The sequence below is a fragment of the Oxyura jamaicensis genome, chromosome 2 (genome assembly GCF_011077185.1).
Source record: "Oxyura jamaicensis isolate SHBP4307 breed ruddy duck chromosome 2, BPBGC_Ojam_1.0, whole genome shotgun sequence".
NCBI lineage: Eukaryota > Metazoa > Chordata > Aves > Anseriformes > Anatidae > Oxyura > Oxyura jamaicensis.
This window is the reverse complement of record NC_048894.1, coordinates 8,259,244-8,279,326: the sequence shown is the minus strand read 5'-3', so window position 1 is coordinate 8,279,326 and position 20,083 is coordinate 8,259,244. Positions and strand designations below refer to the sequence as shown.

At 41.0% G+C, this 20,083-nt stretch overlaps 1 protein-coding gene across 2 annotated transcripts in view; it reads left to right on the top strand.

Moving 5' to 3' along the window:
* The first annotated feature begins 3,214 nt into the window (after positions 1 to 3,214).
* Positions 3,215 to 20,083, top strand: part of PAXIP1 (PAX interacting protein 1) — a 34,118-nt gene continuing 17,249 nt past the window's right edge. The window contains exons 1-6 of one of the 2 annotated variants that reach the window (XM_035318641.1): positions 3,215 to 3,530; positions 6,979 to 7,113; positions 8,981 to 9,024; positions 13,442 to 13,505; positions 14,506 to 14,619; positions 17,439 to 18,083. In XM_035318641.1, coding sequence (XP_035174532.1) covers positions 3,444 to 3,530; positions 6,979 to 7,113; positions 8,981 to 9,024; positions 13,442 to 13,505; positions 14,506 to 14,619; positions 17,439 to 18,083 — 1,089 coding nt within the window. In that variant the 5' untranslated portion in view covers positions 3,215 to 3,443. The remainder of the gene's footprint in view (positions 3,531 to 6,978; positions 7,114 to 8,980; positions 9,025 to 13,441; positions 13,506 to 14,505; positions 14,620 to 17,438; positions 18,084 to 20,083) is intronic. The other variant, XM_035318640.1, reaches the window with a different exon arrangement.

The window sequence follows — 20,083 nt, the reverse complement described above, 5'->3', positions numbered from 1 at the left end:
CCTTTCCTTTCCTTTCCTTTCCTTTCCTTTCCTTTCCTTTCCTTTCCCTTTTCCTTTCCTTTTCTTTTCTTTTTCTTTTATTTTCTTTTATTGTTTTTGTTATAATTGTTCGAAAAGAACAATTCTGGTTAAGGTTATTAATATATACCTACGTTAATGGGTAACTTTTTCCAGAAAGCTGCTTTTTCAATGAATTTCAGTGTTTTAAAACAGTATGCTGACCTTGTGTCACTAATAACAGGTATGTTGTAGAGGATTTTCAAATTGATAGGATTCAAAATGCCACACTTCTCTCATATTCTTCTGATTTGATTAGCTGAACAAAGAGAAGATCCAAAGTGGCCCAATCAATGGCAGAGTTTGAGCTGAAGGTTTGGGAAAGGGCATTGTTATTAAAAAATCATGTTCAAAGTGCTGGTTGTTTGCATTACGCTTCTTTGTCAGTATAAGCACAGTGCCTGATTTGATATAATTGAAATATTTGCAATCTTTGAGTTGTATGAAGAACTAAAAATAATGTGGATATGGTGAACCCAAAGGATAGAAAACCAGGGGAACTCATTATAGTAACAAAGAAAGTAGGCCGAGGAGAGAAATCAAGAGGAGAAATCACTGTGGTTTTCTTTCTGTGGAATGGGAATATGCAATGGCATATGAGATTAGATGTAAAGAAAGTACTCGTGTGAGAAGGGGCAATTTAGCAATCACACTACATCATGAAAAGAATTCAGAGAAAACTATGGAACATGAACTTTAAAGACAGTGATATTTGTGAAAGAAAAGAGGTGAGAATTACCAGTGCTGGAAGATGAAGATGATTACAGAGGCACTGAAATCCAAAAGGAAAGAAAATTCCAGAAGCAATGGTGTTAAGGATAACTGATAGATCAAGAAGAAAAAAATATTTCCCTCTAGATGAATGAAGGGCAAAGTATTTAGTGGGAAGAGGTTAAAATGGACCAAAAAGGGAGTTAGAAAGAGAGGAAACTATATAACAAAGAAAGCAAAGACTCGATTTGTGGGGGGCTGGATGGTGTCCTTATGTAAAGGAAAGCAAAACGTAGGTGTTTCAGTTGGATTTTGGGGGCTGAAACTAGTTGTTTCAGCTCAACAAAGATCAGACAAGCTATGGGTGTGTATATATATACACATATATATGTATATGGGATAAGCAAGCTTTATTGTGAGCTATTGGCATACATACCGACTCCATTGTGATGACAGAGGTATGTCAGTGCAGTGAATCCCCCAATCATTGGCTTACAAGGAGTTGGCAGGCCCACTGCTTGAAGAGGTGTCCCTGTTGAAGCAATGTTGGCCTCAGTAACATGTCTGCATCTCCTTCTGGAGAGTCCCCTCCTACCTGGCAGCTAGTCTGACACACGGGGCCAACACGTGTCCTAAGGGCTGCCAGGCTCCTCCCAGGTGTTGTAAAAGCATATCTACAAACTCGCATGTGCACCATTTGAGTTGGGGGCTGCTCCGGCCCCACAAGGGTCACTTCTTCATCCTCCATCATCTTCTTCTTTTGCTCTTTGGCCAACCTGTCCAAGTGGAAAGGTCATGGGCATGAGCCAAGCCGCAAAGTTTCATCAGCTGTGCAACATTTCTGCCAAAATTGTCCCAAAAGCTTGGTTAGTTCCCCATTTGTCTTCCTCTTTACCTTGCATACACGCTCGGCAACCTACACCCGTGCATCACACGCTTAAGGACGAGCTGTTCCAAACAACACGATTATAATTAACAGGTCAGCGTGTTCTTACACACTCAGGGAAGTGTTTTTAAAAAACAGTCCAGAAAATACTTGGGGCAGAAGAAAATGAGCCTAAACAAGAGTCAGTTATTAGGAGAGATAGAAAGTGAGATGAGACTATGAATTACTGGATGAAGGGGATAGGCTGAGATTTCAGAGCAGATGGTTATTTCTACTTTTTCCTGAAGAAGGTGTATTATATAGAAGTTTAATGGCTTTTTACCTCAGTTTTCACTAAAAAAGTAAATGGTAATCAGCAAGATAATAAAGTAAACACTAAAACCAAAGGATAAGATCTCTTTTTGAAACAGGAAAATAAATGGTTAGAGCAAATTTTGACAGATTGAGTGTTGCTAACTTAGCTGGAGTAGAAAGGGGCAGATGTGAAGATTCAGGAAACCAGAAAGAAGAAAGACAAATAAAATTAATTCCTTGAAAATGGATAAAAAGGAAGCCAGGAACTTGTATACTATGAATTTCACTTCAACTCTTAGAAAAATAATGGATAAATAATAGATTATTTGCAAACAGATTATTAGTTTCAAGAATAAATTACATTAAGTACATCTAATTTTCTCCTGGGAAAGGCATTGTAGATAGGACCCAACCAATAGATGTCCAGTGCTTTTATTTCAGCAAGCCTTTTAATGCCATCTCACAGCATTGCTCTTTGGTATGGGAGGGAAATATTATCTGTAGGAACTGGGTATTTTTGAGGTCCCTTCCAACTCAAGCCATTCTTGGATTCTTTGAATATGGTGCCCAAAACTTCTTTGGAAAGTGTATGAGGGGTGGGGGAAGCGAGATTTATCTGTTAGTGCACAGATGTGTAAAATATGCCAAATGAGAGGCTCTGCAAGTGTTCTGATGACTATAAAGGGTGATAATTTCAATTTTCTGATCAGTTAATGCCAGTTAACACACACCCGCCTCTAGGTTCGAATGGTTTAGTATCAACACAGGTTCTCTGAGAAGGCTTCGGAGGGAAAAAGTCCCGTTTAGGTAATATTAAGAATCTTTATTAATGATTTGGATGCTAGAATACATATTGTGGAGACTGGATTTGCACCGAATCCCGTCTTGAGCGGGAACCGAGCCCTCAGCCCGCGCAGCCCGCGGCTCCCTCCCCGCAGCCGCGCTGAGGGGCCCGTAACGATCCTCCCGCGAGGGGCGTGGCCTGAGAGGTGGGGCGTGGCCTCGGCGCCCATGGGGGCGGGGCTAGATGGCGGCGCGCTCCCTTCCCCCCGCCGCCTCCCGTCGCCTGCTCGCTGATGGGCGGGTCCGGGTATCCCCGCTGCCCGCCTCTGTCGTCGCGGGCGAGTCCATCGTGTTCCGTAACGTGGGGGGTAAAGCCCGGCCCGGATGCCACTTGCCGGGACGGTTCGGAGACGTGAGGAGGAACGGAGGTAGCGGCAGCGGAACGGCAGCGGACGGCGCCCTGCTCAGGAAGGGGTCGCGGCTCGGGAGGGGAGAGCGGCCCTGACGAACCGGCTCTCCCCTCCCCCCCTCGCCCCCCCTACGTCCCGGCGAGGGATGGTGCGTCCCGCAGCGCGCGCCTTGCTCGCGCGGTTCGGCGGCTCGGCAGCGGGGGGAGGGGACGCGCCGTGAGGGAGACCCGGGCCCCGCAGGGCTCCTCACGGGGACGGCGCGCGGGGGGGGGGTCGTGGCGGCGGCTCCGACGGCCGGCACCATGTCGGCGGACGAGGACGAGCTGAAAGTCCCGGAGGATATGTTCAAAGACGTCAAGTTCTTCACCGTGGGGGACATCGACCCGAAGGTACCGGCTCCCCCTTCCCCGCTCCGGCTCCGGTTTGCTGTGCCGCCTCCCCCCGTGCTGTGAGGGGGGGGTGCAGAATGGAACCTTCCAACCCCCCTCGCGCGGGCTCGAGGCTCGCGCGCCGCACCCCGAGGGGCGGGGGGGGAGAAGAACGGGGGGGGGGGGGGGGGGGGAGCGCGCGCCCCCCCCCCCCCTCGGGCACCGTGGGGGGGGGGGGGGATGGGGGGGGGCGTCCGTTAACGGCCATGCCCGCCGCCATCCCGCCGCCGCCACCGCCATGGGAGCATTGGGCCGGCGGCGCAGGCCCCGTAGCAGCCCTGCGAGCGGAGGAGGGGCGGGCAGAGGGACTTCCTGCTGGAGACCGGGCCGGGCCGGCGGGGAAACGGCGGCGTCTCCCCGGGGCGCACCGCACGGCCGCCTCCCGTCAGCGCCTCCCCCCCCCCGCACCCTGTGGTGCGGGTCCGCGCCTGAGGGGGCTCACGGCCACCCCCTCCCCTCCCCTCAGGTCCCCTCGGCCTTGTGCGGAGCGCCCGTCGCGTTGGGTTGTGTGGGAAATAAATAAAAGTTTTTGTGTTTTGTCCGCTCGTGTAAGTGCTGGTGGTGCTTTTGGACCGCGGCGGCTTGCGAACACGGAAATTAAAAGTGGTTTCTGCCCTGGGTGCTGTGTTGGGCACCCGGGTCCTTCAGCTCCTGTCCTGTCACTGACCTGTTGAGTTGTTTTTAGTCCCCCAAACAACGGGATTATATGTTAAAAACACCCCGAGCTGTACTTAAACAGAAAACAACAACAACAACAAAAACTCTAAAGTCCTTAGATGTGAAATATTTGGAAAGATGTCTGAATAACAACTGTATCTAAAGCTATAGCAGCAACATTATCATGTATATAAAGATGACTGGAAATAACAACCAGGCCCTGGTATATCAGTTTTTACATAAATAGCGTTCCAAAAGGCACCTCGTTAGTTCTGTGTTGACTTAGCAAGACAGTCAGCAGCATCACCACAGCGAGTAACCAAGCTTTCCTTGGAACAGGTTTTCGCATGTGAAGTTTCATTCCTCAGAGCACTTAATGTCATTGTCACCAGGCTCCAGTTTGCCCTAATCAAGCACGTAAAATTCTCTTCTTGTGGGTGGCTTGGCTGGGTTGCAGGTGGATTGTAGTCTTGATAGTTTTCATAAAAGCTATGTGTATTTGAAGTTTTTACTTCTTTTTATACCAATGGCTGATAGGTTGGGTTTGAAAAGAGATCTCCTCCTTCGACTCTTGGGGATGAGCACGCTTTGAGCAGCTTGTTTCTAAATGTTTTCTCCAAAGACCAGTTTTTTAACAAATACTGAAACAGGCCTAGCATGAGCAAGCAGTCTAATCAAAACAAATCCAGGAGTTAGAAAGAAAAACCAAAATCATAATATATTCAGGTGAATAACATTATACCCTGTACCTGTTATAACATATGCAGCGCAAACTAGAAGGGAAACAAAAGTCTGGAATCGTGCCTGGATGTTCTTTGGCAAATGAGGGAGAGCCGGGCTGCTGCCGCTCGTCTGAGTCCGTTCCTCTGGGATGTGCACTTGGCTGTTCTCACCTGACGGGAGGCGATAGCTGGATGTCAGCTATTAGTATTATTTCTTTTAATAAATGATTTTCTAAAAGATGTAAAGCCAAACCATTAAGCTTTGGTCGGACTGGTTAAAATCAATATCAAAGGAAGAGAGAAAATAACGCCTTGTAGCATAAGGACTTTGGGCAGGGCATTGGGCTTCTGGTTATCTCACTTTATTATTATTATTTTATGCTTGTTGCCTTACTTCAAAGATTCAAACTCTTCTTGTTTCTTTGAACTCAAGGTTTAGTGGGAGATAAGGAAAAGGGAATTTATATGCCCCCCAACATGGAGATTCATGGGTTTTAGCTGGCATCTGAAGTGTGGGATCATATCAGGGCTTGTCAGCGTTTTATTGCCTGCTACAGCTGAAGGCATGCAAGCACTTACACAGGGAGGATCTTTCAGTACAACTTCTCAGTTTTGCCACTACTTCAGCTGAAGAAGTCATGTGCTCTGGGAAGAGTTTTGAAGTTGATATAAGCCATGTTACTAAATGTCTTTTCCGCCCCAATTTAATCATGGGGCACTATCATCCATCACAGTTACGGTGTTTAGACTTAAACCTGATGCTAGCAGAACTTTTTGCATAATCAACTCCACACCGTCTCTTAGACGTAGCATTGTTTTGATATTAAAAAATCCTATTTCTGCTTCATTAGTTGCGACTTCTTCCTCAAGCTGTCAGGTTGGGATGCTCAGCTTTCAATCCATTCTCCTCTTTTTAGCCTTCCCATAAATGCAGACAGGCAAAGGGAATATGGGGAGAGCTGTGCCAGGACACTGAGCGTGTGTCCTCCTCCTTGGGAACGTTTTTCAAGTTCTACTATTTTTAAGCACTTTATTTTTATTTACTGTTTCCCGTTGGAGTTGCAGCACCAGTAATGAAGTTTTACCAGTAGTAAAACTAATTTCTCAACAGTAAAAGGAAAAAGGAAAGAATACTCTTAATTGGCATTTTCAGCATGTCAACTCCAGACTTTTTTTTGATAGTTTTTCTCCCTCTCCACCCCTCCCAGCTTTCTGTGCTACTTTTATTCTCATACAAGTGAGTCCTGTTTGGTATGGGCAGGGCTGGATTCAGCGCACAGGTCTCTACAACTGAGCTGGGAGAATGATAACATTTAAACCAATGCTTTTTATATTGGCTTTGTAAAAACAGGAGTAAGATGTGCTTTGTAAGTGGTAAGAGGTTTTGCATTTTGTGATATTGAAATACTCTTAATCCTCTATCAATTCTTTTCCCAATGCAGCAGCCCTTTGTTAGATGTTGCTCCTTCTCAGGACAGTGGTTAGTTTTTTGTTTGTTTTTTTTTTCCTTGCAAATCCTTCTAAATTTCCATTTTTTTAATTTTTTTTTTTTTTTTTATTTTTTTTTTGCTGTTTTTTCACCTGTTGCTTCCATAGCTACTGATTCGGTTAATTTGCCTTTTTGTACTTTGCTCAACATATTCAAAGGCTTCGGAAGCAACTGGAAAATCAAATGCAAAGGAGAGGGGATTTCTTAGTCTGCCTGAGAAAAAAATAGATTGTGAAGGAATATGGATTTTAGAAAAATGTTGAAAACTCCAAATTTCTATGCCAGCCTGAATTACTTTGGAAAGTAAAACTTCAGCTTCAGTTATTCAAACGAGGCAGAGTTGCAAACTGTTGGAAATCAAGATTTAAAAGGGGTGCATTTGATAACCACAAAGAGCACGGTCTGCTCGTACAGGAGAACTGCCAAGAGAGAAGGCTGTACTTGTTCCTCTAAACCACTAACGTGTCTTCTTTCCTTACCGTTTTTCTCAAATAAAGGTGATAATAATTGTTTGTTTCTCCCCGTTCTCTTTTGGGTTTAGGTTATTCAGCTTCTGAAGGCTGGGAAAGCAAAGGAGGTTTCTTACAATGCGCTGGCTTCTCATATTATTTCTGAAGACGGGGACAATCCAGAGGTTGGAGAGTCTCGTGAAGTTTTCGATCTCCCGGTGGTGAAGGTGAGTGGCTCAGCCTGCACCATGGTTAAGTACTGACACGGACACTTTGTTATAACAAAATATTCCTCTTTAGATAACGTCCAAAGTAAATGTATCTTTAATTTTTTTTTAATTCTTGTTTCATGAACTTTTATGCTGAGTTATAGACGTCTGTTACAATTCTGTCCTCTCCTTTCTCTCTCTCATTACTCCATATCTGTTACCTCTCCCTATTTTGTCTGTTTTACTGTTGTGTGTGTGTGTGTCCATTCCCTGTTGTTTTCTCCTGCCTGGCAATTTCTCCTTCAGTCTTCTGTGGGGTTGTGTCCCGTTCAGCTTGACTTTAGAGATGTTTCTGATGGGAAAGTTCCTATAAGTTTCTGGCAATGGAAAAAACACTTTGTGAAATAAATAATAATTGATTTTTTTGTCTCTGCTTTTTTTAACACATGATTGGCAAGGTGCAGAATGGTTTACTGGATTCTGCATGTGTGTATGGTGTTAATTTTAAACAAGAGAAACTCTTAGAAAAATGACTTTTTTCCCTCTTTATCTTTTTCATGCCTTTTATTTTATTTTTTCTTTTTCAAAATGAATTTGTTAGTATTTTGTTTTTCCAGTAAAAGTTTACAGGCTTCATGTTTGAAAATGTGAGCTGTTTGTTCTGCAAGCTGCAAGCGATTTAAAAAAATCTATTATTTCTCTGCCAGTACATGGTTTTGGATTATTTTGTCCATATGGTTGCAGGTGACAGTAGTGAATTCTGATGGCTTGTAGCATGAGAGTTTGTCTGGCAGTGTAGATCTGAATTAACAAATTCCAAAAATTAAAGGGTGCTTAGCTAGAGACCTTATGGTTATAGTGGGTGTGCTGGTTAATTTTAAGCTTAGCTCTTATTTTTAATATCTTCCCCTTATAAAGCATTTTGTGGCATAATTTCAGTCTTACAAACAAGACTGCAGCCACTCTCGTGGGAAGGGAGGGCATCAGTGTCCTAGCAGTGCCTTCTGCTGTCAAATGCCTTTTACTTAATTTAATTTTCTTTTGGAGTACTTCTAACTAAATTTTCTTTTGTTTGCCAAAAAAAAGACAGCAGGTCTTTCAGTGATGTCACTTAGTTGGACCTGAAAACATCACAGCAAGACCAAGAAGATTAGACTTAGTGTCGAGGGAGTGGGAGTCAGAGGCGAAGGTAGCTTGCTACAGAGGGAAAATGAATGGAGAATAAGGAAGAGAAAAAATTGAGGGAGAAAAAAATCTCACTTTTTTATGAAGTTGAATATTAAATTACTATTTTTTAATAACTTTTTTTCCAAGGGAGAGAGCATAGCAGGAATTGGAGCACCATAAACATGGTTACCACAATATATGCACGTGTATATATGTTTACATGTATATATTTGTTTTTCAGAGGAAAAATAATGTCATATTGAATGTGATATCACTCTTTCCCCCTTCTCACTTCTAAACTGTATGAGACCCCTTCCTGTGTAAGGTTAGGGTTCCTCACTCCTTGGTCATGAGTGTAAGGTAGGGGATGTTGGTTTTTTTTTGTTGTTGTTGTTAGTTTGTTTTGGTTGTTAGAGCAGGGAGAACTTAAAAAGGAGAGCACATGAAGAAATACTGTAAATAGTGTTCAAGGAATAATAGAAGGACAAGAAAAATGTTCCCATGTTACTGCATGATCTTTAAGAAGTCTTTTTTAACTTTTACAAATCAAATCAGAATGGTTCTTTTGTAAGGCCTTAGTGAACTGTCTGTAAAACACGTAGACTCTAAAGCTGAGAGATGCGATGTAAATTCAAACTAGATGTAGTACAAACTTAGACATGAACTTTTCATTCGTGCAGGCAGAGTTTTTTAACATCTTACATTTCTTATTTTTCAGCCTTCCTGGGTGATCTTGTCTGTTCGCTGTGGAGCTCTTCTGCCGTATCCTTTAAGTTCAAATTTGATGAAGTTTTATAGGAAATGTGTTAAAATAGGTAGCATTGAGTCATTAAATATGTATGTATGTACATGTATGTGCACCTTACATTTTTAAAATGATAGGATGTGCGTTGCCTGCTAGGATCATAGTATGCTTGGAGCTTCTTTGTTTTACTTTACTTTTCCTCTCCCTTAGGCTATTACGACTTCTTAATAAGCCCTTGAAAGAAAATTGTCATCAAATGGACTCCAACATTTTAGCTGGAAGTTGATAATTAACTGTGAGGATCCAGGGAAAATGTTGGAATTCAGTAAGGGGCAAATGGTGGTTCTGAGTAGAATGGCCTATTTACTGCCTTCTTGAGAAACAGAACTAAGTAGAGAAGAAGTACACAGTAACTCATATCCGTGCTCTGTATTATAAATAACAATTAACACATAGGGGAAGTATTCTTGTTATTGGAGCAGTCTGTCCTTGCCTTTGGTAGACCATTGTTCATATTGGCTAGATTTATGTTTAACTTGTTTGGAGCATATATTCTTGCATATAGATGGTTTAGTCCATTTTACCATTTATTACATTTTAAATCTTTGTTTCCCACAGTTTTTCTTTGGATCGCAGGCATGATGACAGTGGCAGTTGTTAGACAAAGAAACTCGCGCATCTTTTCCCTCAGACCATTTGTGATAAAGATGATGTAGATGGAGAAGCTGGAGCAGAGCAGTACGTTCCAGTACAGAAACCAGCAGATGATTGCACTGAACAGTGCCAAGCCTAGGGAGGAATGCTCTCAGGCGCAAGATCTCATTTTGGAAGGATAGTGGGTGGTGGTGTCCATAATGGAAAATGAGGTGGTATAACCAGAAATCCAGGTGTTCATGTTGGGAATTCAGGTCTTCATTTGTCTCAGTCGTTTATGGTTGAAGTTTTATGCTTAGTATTTCAAGATACATGCCTTTGGAGGTTTTGGAGGTACTCTGTATATTGTCTACATCCCCAAGAGAATTCACCTCAGAAAGTGAGCTGTGGGAAAAGAAAGCATTGAATCAATCAGAAGGAAAAAAAAATATATCGAGGTCTTTACTGGGGCTTTAATTGTAACAATCAACATGTCAAATAGGTTTCATCAGTTAGAATGAAACATTTGCCATAGTCATGGACAATGATCTGACCTAAAGAGAAGAAACTTTTCTGTGAGTGACTTGGCTTCCAAATGGAAATTACGAAGCAAACATCACATATCAAAACCCCAAATAGCAGAACTACTTCTACATTCGAAATAAAGGGATTGTTGTGATATGATTTAGGCTGGTGATTTTTTTTTTCCATTTAAAAATTAAAAAAAAATGTATTTATCAGCCCGTCCTTATCAGGATGGGAGTGTACAGTTATTTGTCACATTTCTGTAAGCCCTATTCTCCCTGTTCTTTAGGGCTGGTTTAAAAAACAAGAACTTGGAATTAGCTACTTTCTCATACTTGTGTAATCTAGTGTTGTGTCGTTGGTGTTCTTCTCTCCCATAGAGAAGTTGCACTATTAGGAAATAAGTCTTGCATTTGAAACCAGGTGTTTGTAAAAGGATGTTTTTAAAAGTGCTGATGTTATTACATACTCAGAAGAGAAAGGAACAGATAAAAACTCCTGAGCGATGCAGTCCATAACCAAATTGTAGCAGTAAATGTGGGAATGCGGCCCTGAATGGCTATTGCTTAGGAAGTTTTATTGTGGTTATATAGGAATGGCCAAAGGAAGAGCCCACGTCTCAGTCATATCATGTTCTCGGGGTCCATGGAAGGAGACGGCTTTGTACACCTGTCGGCAATAAATGTGTACTTGGACGTTTGCCTTTATTTCTGGCCCTTCATGTCCTCAGAACCTGGTGGTTTGGGATTATATTCAGAGCCTTGTAGTGCTCACTAAAACGGGTTGTTAAGTCTTAACATTGTTCTGTTTCAGTCTTTTTATGGCTTCTAGCGCAGTGGCATCCGGCCTTTCATTAGGGTTTTAGGTACTGCAATAATGAAAAAAATGGAGTAGTTATTTCTGTTAGCTTTTTTCCAGTTGATTGCTTTTGGGCTCTGTTTTGGAAGGGCTTTGAGATTCTGCACTTCAGTCTTTTGTGTTTTAATTTGGAGTAATACTTAAAATACTGAATTTACTGAAGAAGCAAGTCCTAAAAATATCTCTTGTCAGTTAAATACACGGATGCAGCAAGAGCAAAGACTTCCTTTGCATACCAGTTTCAGTACTTCCTTGACATTTGTCTATGTAGAAAAAGTTAATACCAGGTAAAAGCCCAATAATTTTGTCTGTTCCTTATAAATACATTTTAACTTTCCACTCTAAAAGTTATTTTCACCAGGGGCACTTGAGAATGCAGAGTGCTCTATTCACTACAAAGTGCTGTCAGCGAAATCTGACTAATCTGCTGTTGAAGGGAAGTAACAGAAAAACGAATCTGGAAGCAGACTTACTGGAGGAGGAGAAATTGCAGTCTTGTGTGTGAAAACTTCAGTTATAATACCATAAAGAGGGCAGCAAAAGCACAAGTGAGGAAAGTTTATTCTTCCCTGTCTTGTACAGATGAAAGGAGAGGGGTGATCACAGTATTTCTGCCTGTTTGTTACTGAGAAAAAAGAAGTGAGCTCCTGCTTTTTATGGACATCTTACAAGTTAGGTACTGAGTTGTTGCTCCTCTAAGTGCTAGCAGCAGGTGCTAAGGCAAGGGGCAGGCAACTGTGTGCTGCTGAAAGGTGCAGTGCTGAAACTGCCTGAGATGAAATACTGAGACACGCAGTGAATTTCAGGGTGTTCTATGGGCTTGGTCTTCTTGCTGGTGCTATTGCTGGTGCTCCTGTCAACAGCATAGGGAGGGTAATTCTGTTTGACTAAAGTCTCAGTATGCAGCTGCACAATAACGCGATGCACATCTGTTTCTGTAGTCATTTTTTCCAAGGAATTTGGCATGTATCTTAAACACAAAACCGTATGAAAGTGTAGAAGAGGCAGAAGGGTTACAGAAGTCAGCTGGTCCGTCTGTCTTTTCCATGTCGCTGCTGTCAGGCCACTCTTCTATTTCACAAGGCCCCCATAACAGAAACTTATTTCATATTCTTCCCCATTCACCCTACAGTGCTTTGCTGTTGTATTCCTAGAGTTTAGCCTCAATACCATGCTGCTGTGTAACCCTGTTCTGCTTTATTTGAGACACCCAACAGGGAGAATTCTCTTTTCATTCGGCAGCCTTTTATGGACTTGAAGATGTTGTCTTAACTACTTAAGCCCATCGATTCTGGTTCTTTCAGTTTCCTTTCATAAGTCATGTTTACTAGGTCTGTAGAAAAAAAATACCTCATTGCTCTTTTCACATACTGCTTCATTTATACATCTCTTTCAAGCATATGAAAACAAATATGCGTTGCTGTCAGAGATCTTGTTGAGTGTTGAAAGTATGGTGGAAAACTTCACGTTAATTTCAGGCTGTGTTTCTGTTTTTACATCCCAGTGCGATTTTTTTTTTTTCAGTTTGAGATTCACAGTAGATTTTTTTCCCTTTGAATCTGTTGCCTGGCCAACTTCCTATCCAGTGTTATACCTTGGTAGGAAAAAAATTAACTGGGGTATATTTGGTACTTTCTTATAGCGAGTGACCTGCCTGCTACTGATCTTAGATAATCACTCTGAAAGTTCACAGGTGTTCAACCTTAATTCCAGAAAACAATGGTAACATTTTCTTGTGCACCATGTTCACTCTGTTTTGTCTGTTTCTGACTGTAACAAAGCTTTCTTCCCCAGATTCTCCTGTACTTCTAAGTGTAGAAGATAAGCATTGACTGACAGTGGAAGGAAGCTCTTGCTAATGGATTGACTCCTATAAATTTTACTTTGAGCTCTTTTCTAACCTGAACAATTCTCTGATTCTAAGATATCTGGTCCAACCTTAAACCTAGTACTGCCAAGTCCACCATTAAACCATGTCCCTAAGCTCTACATCTACACGTTTCTTGAAGCCCTCCAGGGATGGTGACTCAACCACTTCCCTGGGCAGCCTGTTCCAATACTTCACAGCCCTTTCAGTGAAGAAATTTTTCCTAATATCCCACCTAAACCTCCCCAACCTACTTTCTGTGTTTAGCATCCTGGGGTGGGTGAAGATGTTCTAGGAAGAGAAAAGTTTGTAATGTTCACCAAAATTTATCATAATGGCTAAGGTGTCCTGATCCACTTTATACTTTTTTTGTTCTGATATGTACAACTTGAATTGTAAATAATACATGTGCTTTTAAAAGTAAAAGTTGTTGAATGGTCAAATACTTGATAATACCAAAGAGGTACTATGCACGATAATTAATTTTCTTCCAGTATGCCTCAGGAAACTTCTATTTCGCTTATTTTGCATCCTTGACACCTGCTTTTCAGTGTAAATGGCTTCTCTCCAGAATCATGTCAGGTCTTTTTTGGAGTCACTGCCTGTCTCTCTCAGGTAAGAAGTGAACCATATGTCAGTCTACCTCAGCGTACAATCTGTGTGATGCTTTGTTTTTCTGAGGACAGGGATCAGTTTTCTGTTGAAATTTGACTTTTTTCCTTGTGTGTGTTATGTGAGTTATCACCTAAAAGAGCTTTTTGCTGGAAAATTCTTTTTTCACAAAAATGAAAACTTGAGCAATTGAAACTGAACATTCAATCAGCAATGTATTTATCACCAGCAGCATGGTGATTTTAAAATGATGAGTGCAATAGAGTATGAAACCTTTGCTCCTTGTTTTTAACTTCTGTATTAACAATATTCAGCGAACACGTTGTACTTGCTTACGCACTGAAACCTTAACAGGGGTGTCAGTGAGTAAAATAAGTGGAAATGGCTTCAGTGGCTTGTGTTCATTCACAGCTCTGTAGATCTGGGAGTAGTCTGATGATCTTTGTGTGTGTGCAGGTGGACAGGGTCAGGACCTGGGTGCCAGTGGTGTATACGTGTATGTGTGCTTTAGACCTCTTAAGAAATTATTTTGTAATGCTGTCATTAAATCCGAACATGAATGGCTTAAACACACATGGCTGTCTTGGCAGGGCTGAACATGAGTTGTTAGAAATAAACACTTGATGTGTTTATGTAGGTTATTAACTTGGTCTGCTTGTTAAAATTCTATTTAACAAGTCTAAACAGGTTGCCTAAGGTAATGAATAAATCTTGTTTGCTTGATCACTAACTTCTACTTCCTGTGAAAGGTGATGTCCTAGTATTGAGTTTTACAGAAGGGAAGGACGTTTGCTTCTCTGTGCAGGTTAAAATGATTGTTTAATGTCTTTTTGTTGTCTTTGTCACCCTTCTTTTTTTGTAACCTTAACGTTAATTTGGTACTCTAAGTGATGGGTAATGTATTAGCCAGATTTGTAAGAGCTGTGTCAGGAATTGTACTAAAATTCTTTGAGCGGAGGCAGCTTGTTCACAGAAGTAAGAGACCTGTTTACCTTCCTCTTAGGTTTCGTCTGAAGACCGAAGCACGCTGTGGGCTTTGATTACTTTTTATGGAGGGAATTGCCAGCTGAGCCTAAATAAGAAGTGTACTCATTTGATTGTGCCTGAGCCGAAGGGGGTAAGAGTTTATTATGTGTACAGTTCTTCTTGGTGTAGCCGCTGTTTGCTTTTGAATAATCAAAAATGTTCATTCTCCATGAAGTTAAGATCCTTAAGCTTGTTTGTTAGACTTGAACAGTTAAATTCACCACAATTACTCATTGCAGTTAATCAGTTGGTATTTATTTTCTGCATGTCTTTAAGCCTCATTAATTCAAAATATGTCCAATTTCAAGTTGTTACTTGTATGTCTTGTTGAATAAAGTGTATTCTTTATTCTGTTTGTCCTAAACTAATTTGACAGATCATAATCATTAATGATTGTGGTTTGTTTATCTGCAGCTAGAATCAGGGAAGAAAAATGAAAGCAACAGAATTGAAAAATTGAGTAAAATGCCTTAGAAGTTACACGGGGAAAAGAATTAAAGATAACTCTCAAGTCCCTCAACTCTTTCCTTTTAAAGAGAGATGGTAGGATAAACAGTGCACAGCATTCCCGCACAAGTTCTGATTGATAACGTAGTCGTGCTTCAGAACACTCCCTTTTCGGAAATCAAATGTTGCTGACTTTCTATAAACAGAGAAAATGAATCAGAAAGCTGAGGTAGCTGGCTGAAGGCAGCACCGAGCCCATAGGAACAGGCTTCTGGACTGTAGTGGCTTTGGTTATAATGCTACTGAAACTTCCTGGTGTGTTCAGGTAGTCATCTTCCTGAAGAAGAAATACATTTGCAGTTGATTTAGTCTAGTTTGTTCACAGGCTAAAAATACTTAAATTAAAGCTCACTTAACAAAAATTTGCTTGATTTTTTCTGGTTAATGTAGTGGATGGCGTGAGTTTTTGGTTTTGCTTTGTCTTTTCTTTTTTGTCCTTTAATAACACAAGAGCATTTTCAATTATCTGACTGAGTAACTCTAAGATCTATATAACACCTCGTTAGATTAAGATGTAAAACTTTGTCAAGTTTCCAATAGTATTTTGTACAAACATAATGCGTTACTGTTTCGCCAACAACCCTTCTCTATTTCTAAGCTAATGTAAACCATCTAATATTAAGATGGAGAAAAACATATGGCTAGTGGGATGTCATTAAACTTGTGTGTGGAGTACGTAGGAAAGTGCTTTAGAATAAATCATGGGCTGGTACTGGGAGAAGAGAAAGTTGCTTGTGCAATGCAGGCATGGGAAATGCTTGCTTTTTCTTCCCTGTTTCATGTAAAACTTTAAATAATAACTTTTTATTTTTTTATTTTTGCTTAATGCCATGATTTTTCTTCTGTGGAAGCTAAAAGGATGTACTGAGCACCATCCTAGTTGTCTTCTCTGCCACAACAGAATGTAGTGCTTGATTGAAGAGCATTGCTAACCATGATGCGTTTTGTAATAGTTGGTAGTATGCATTTAAGAAGTGTCACCTTAAATCATAAGCTTCTTAGAATAAAGGATACTGTCTTAAGTTTGCCACTTGAATGGAAGAAAACACCCTAGCATTTCATATCTTTAGAATGAAATAAATATCTTGTTTAATTTCCATAATAATTGAACAGGGACAGATTTATAGGATGATTACTTAAAATGCATCTGTGCCTGCTGTTCCGACATAATACTACAAAGGAATCTGCAGCAGCTTGTAATGAGAAGAGTTTTGACACTAGTGAAAACTTAAATGATTGCTTTGACTAAACATAAGATGATAAAACAAGATTCTTAATAATTCTCGCCACAAAAAAAAAAGAATGAAAATTCATATCTGCAAATAAACTTGGTTTCGTCTGTAATCTCTTTATTGTGTATGAGTGACAGTTTCATTGTAGGAAATAACTCCAGAGAATCATTAAATGAAATTAATTTCCTCTGAATGCTCTGGTTGTTAATTTATATTGTCTGACATACAAAGAAAATCCCAGCTCAATCGCTCACAAATATTAGATCCTGAAATTAGTTTCAAATGTTATACTGAAAGTTTTTTCACTGTTTTGATATTTGTGAGGAGTTTGTATCAAAGAAGCCATTAGAATAAATGGAACATTCAACCTGTGTGTACTTCTGCTCAGTTAGGAAAGGAAATAGTGAACTTCCCCAATTTCTGCACATCATTAAATGGTGAGATGGTAATGGGGAAGGGAGGGATAACGTTTTCTACCTTGTCAACATCATGACCTCTCAGTGAAATGGATTTAGCTAATCTGAGGACAGAAACGTAACTTCCAAGTTGAGGGCAACATTAGGGGTTACAGCTTCTGGGAAAGTGTATGGGAAGTACCCTACTGTTCTCTGCTGCATATTCCTGCTGAAATTCATTCTTCCCGTGATGAGCTCTTAAATAATCATCTCTTCTTTATTGTGAAATTCTCATTTTCCCTGAATGGTTTTTCATGATGTTTTATACTTCAGTGGAGCAAGCCTGAATGTATCGAGGCTCACCTTAACGTCCACCTTGAGAGCAGCTGCAGCTGAGAATTTATTGTGACACTCCTGCTGGTGTTCTGAAAACTTTCTCAGGACCAAATATCTTTTTGAATCCTTAAGTTTTAGAAGAATTTGAGTAATGGTGTTTTGCAAGTGAAAACTTTGTCTTCTGCATTTGTGCCTTGTGAGTCCATTGTATGGTAAATGTGGATCTTTTTTTGTTGAAATCAGTTTGAACCTGTGGTACCAGTAGTTGTCAGTCCTGATGGTTCCGGAAGAGAGCAATTTGTCATTGAACAACAGTCTCTTGTGATCTGCTTGTCCATGCTCTAGTTGAGCCCCTCCAAAAGCTAGGGTGCCATGTTTTTTGTTTGTTCTTTGTTTTTGTCTTTAAATTGATTGTTTTCATCTTTTTTCTTTTTCCCCAGGAGAAATACGAATGTGCTTGTAAACATGACGTCATTAAAATTGTGACACCAGACTGGGTACTGGATTCTGTAGCTGATAAGTCTAGAAAAGAAGAGACTCCTTATCATCCTCGCTTAATTATATACGAGGAGGAAGAAGAGGAGGAGGAGGAAGAGGAGGAAGAAGCAGAAAATGAAGAGCAAGATTCTCAAAATGAAGCCAGTACTGATGAGAAATTATCAAGCCCAGCATCTTCTCGAGAAGGGTCACCTTTGGGTGATCAGGTTTTCTCACCAAAATCTACTACTGCTGATAAGGCAAAAGGGGAACTGATGTTTGATGATTCTTCAGATTCTTCTCCGGAAAAGCAAGAGAGGAATTTGAATTGGACGCCAGCTGAAGTTCCCCAGGCATCCACAGTAAAGCGTAGGTTGCCTCAAGGGAAAGACTCCGGGTTAATTAATTTATGTGCCAATGTCCCGCCGGTGCCAGGGAATATCTTGCCTCCGGATATGAGAGGCAATTTGATGGCTTCGGTCCAAGGTGCCCAAAGTTCTGATCGACAAGAAATGATGGCTGCGTGGAGCCCGGCAGTGCGGACGTTAAGGAATATTACTAATAGTGCTGATATTCAGCAGATTAATAGACCGTCAAATGTAGCACATGTAAGTGTTGGATTTTTCATTTATAAGATATTGGACTTTTTATTAGGAGCTGGTGTGTCCAAGAAGTTAAGTTTCCTGTTGTTATTCTCTGAATGTGCAAAGGATTAAAAGTTATCTGCATTACTTAGAAGATGTAGCCAAATTGGTAACCTTCTGGTAACCTCCTCGTAGTAAGTAACTTCTTTCCTAGCAGGTTCATAGAAGTAAGAATGCGTGTGGAAAAAATGTTAAGAGTAAAGCCATGTTTCACTGTAGCTTGGTTTAGAGTTTCATGGTATTCCAGTATTGATTTCTTTATAAGAGGGGGGAAAAATGATTAATTTAAAGTAATTTGGCTAGTTCAGAAAACCTGATTTCATAGCCTTCAAGCTTTTTACTCAGTGCAAGGAATTACCAGTGGTATAAACACACACAACTGTAAAATGGGTTGTGCTGCCAGTGGGGTCAGTTCTATCCTGTTCTGTTCTGCTGGGCATCGTTAAGTTGTTGTACGGCATAGTCAGGGTTGTGATGCACGAGTCCTAACTTACAACTTCGTATGCCAGTTGTCGTTAAAATAATTGTAGCTTTGTATTGAATTTATTGAAAATCTCCTAAGAGGTTTATGGGAAGGGAATGTGAGAGAAGCAGGTGCTGGTAAATGTTAGACACGTTAGATAATTACACTGGGGCATTGTTTTGGATGTTCATCTGAAGGTAAAACTTTCACAGGTGCCTGAGTAGTGTACAAACTTACAGCTAGTACTGAAAGAAACACAAAAAGTGGAGTCACTTGGAATTGTTGGTTCTTTGTTGCCTATGTGAAAAGGAAATGCTGGCTTCCTTTTGAAACTGAGTCTTAGGTTCCTCTTCTCAGTGCCCTGAACTGTTGAAAGACTGAAACTTTTGGGTAAGGATTGAGCAGAATGGCCAAAACCCTGGTCGGTTGGCCAGTGCTTTCATGCCTAAACATCACATCACCCACAATGCAGTCATTGTACTGTTATATACTCTTATGTGGCCTTGCTCATATGGAAGTATTCTTGCATAAGTATTATTTATAGAAATACAGGGCAGTTGATGGCATGGTGCTTTGGTTAGGCTTGGTTCTCCGGACCCAGTTAGAGAAGGGACTGAAGGTGGTGTACACGGACTGCTTTCAAGCACCCTGTCCAGCTGCTGTGTAAGTTGCGATGCTAGCTCCAGCACTTGGAGAAAGGCTTTGCATCTCACAGCTGTGTGTCTGCCTCCTAGAGGAAAAAACACCACTTCCACAGCTTTTTTCTTTTAACTTCCTGGGTTAAGCTGCATTTTGGACCCTGTTTGGGTACTGGTCCTGGGTGGGTTCTGTGTCTTGGTGCACAGTCTTTGGAAGTTGAACCAGAGATCTCTAGGGAATGGCAACGTCTGCAGTAATAAGGCATTTGCAGCTGAGAGTTACTTTGTGAATATAGCCCTAGGATACTTCTGGAAGTTTTATCCCTTTGTTTTGAAGTATTTGTCCTGAAGCTTCTGTAATTGTGACTTTTGGGACGCACAACAACCGTCTCTGCTAATACTGAGCAACATCATCTCTCCTCATACTGAGCCACAGATGCATTCTTTCTGTGTCTGTTAATTTTTAGTTATTGAATGTTTATACTGTGTTTATACTTGAGATTAGTGATGGGTGATGCGTTGATAATCGTGGTTGTAATGTATGCTATACCAACAACATCAGAATCGCATATATGCAACCTGAGATGTTGGGAAGTGCATTGTGAGAACTTGAGTCACCTCTGATGAAGAGCTGATGGACATCTGATGTGGGGAGGCTACAGTTAGTTAGCCTTGGGTCTTTGTGTCCACTCTGTGAATTATACACCAAAAAATAAAACTAAATTCCAGGTTACTCCAGCACTGAGCATAAACTGAAAATCTATTATTCTTCTCAAAAACTTAGCGCTGAGCTGTATTTTGGGATTCCGTTTTAAAAATGGGGCTGAATATCCCTGGATTGGGTCAAGAGAATGAAAATTTGA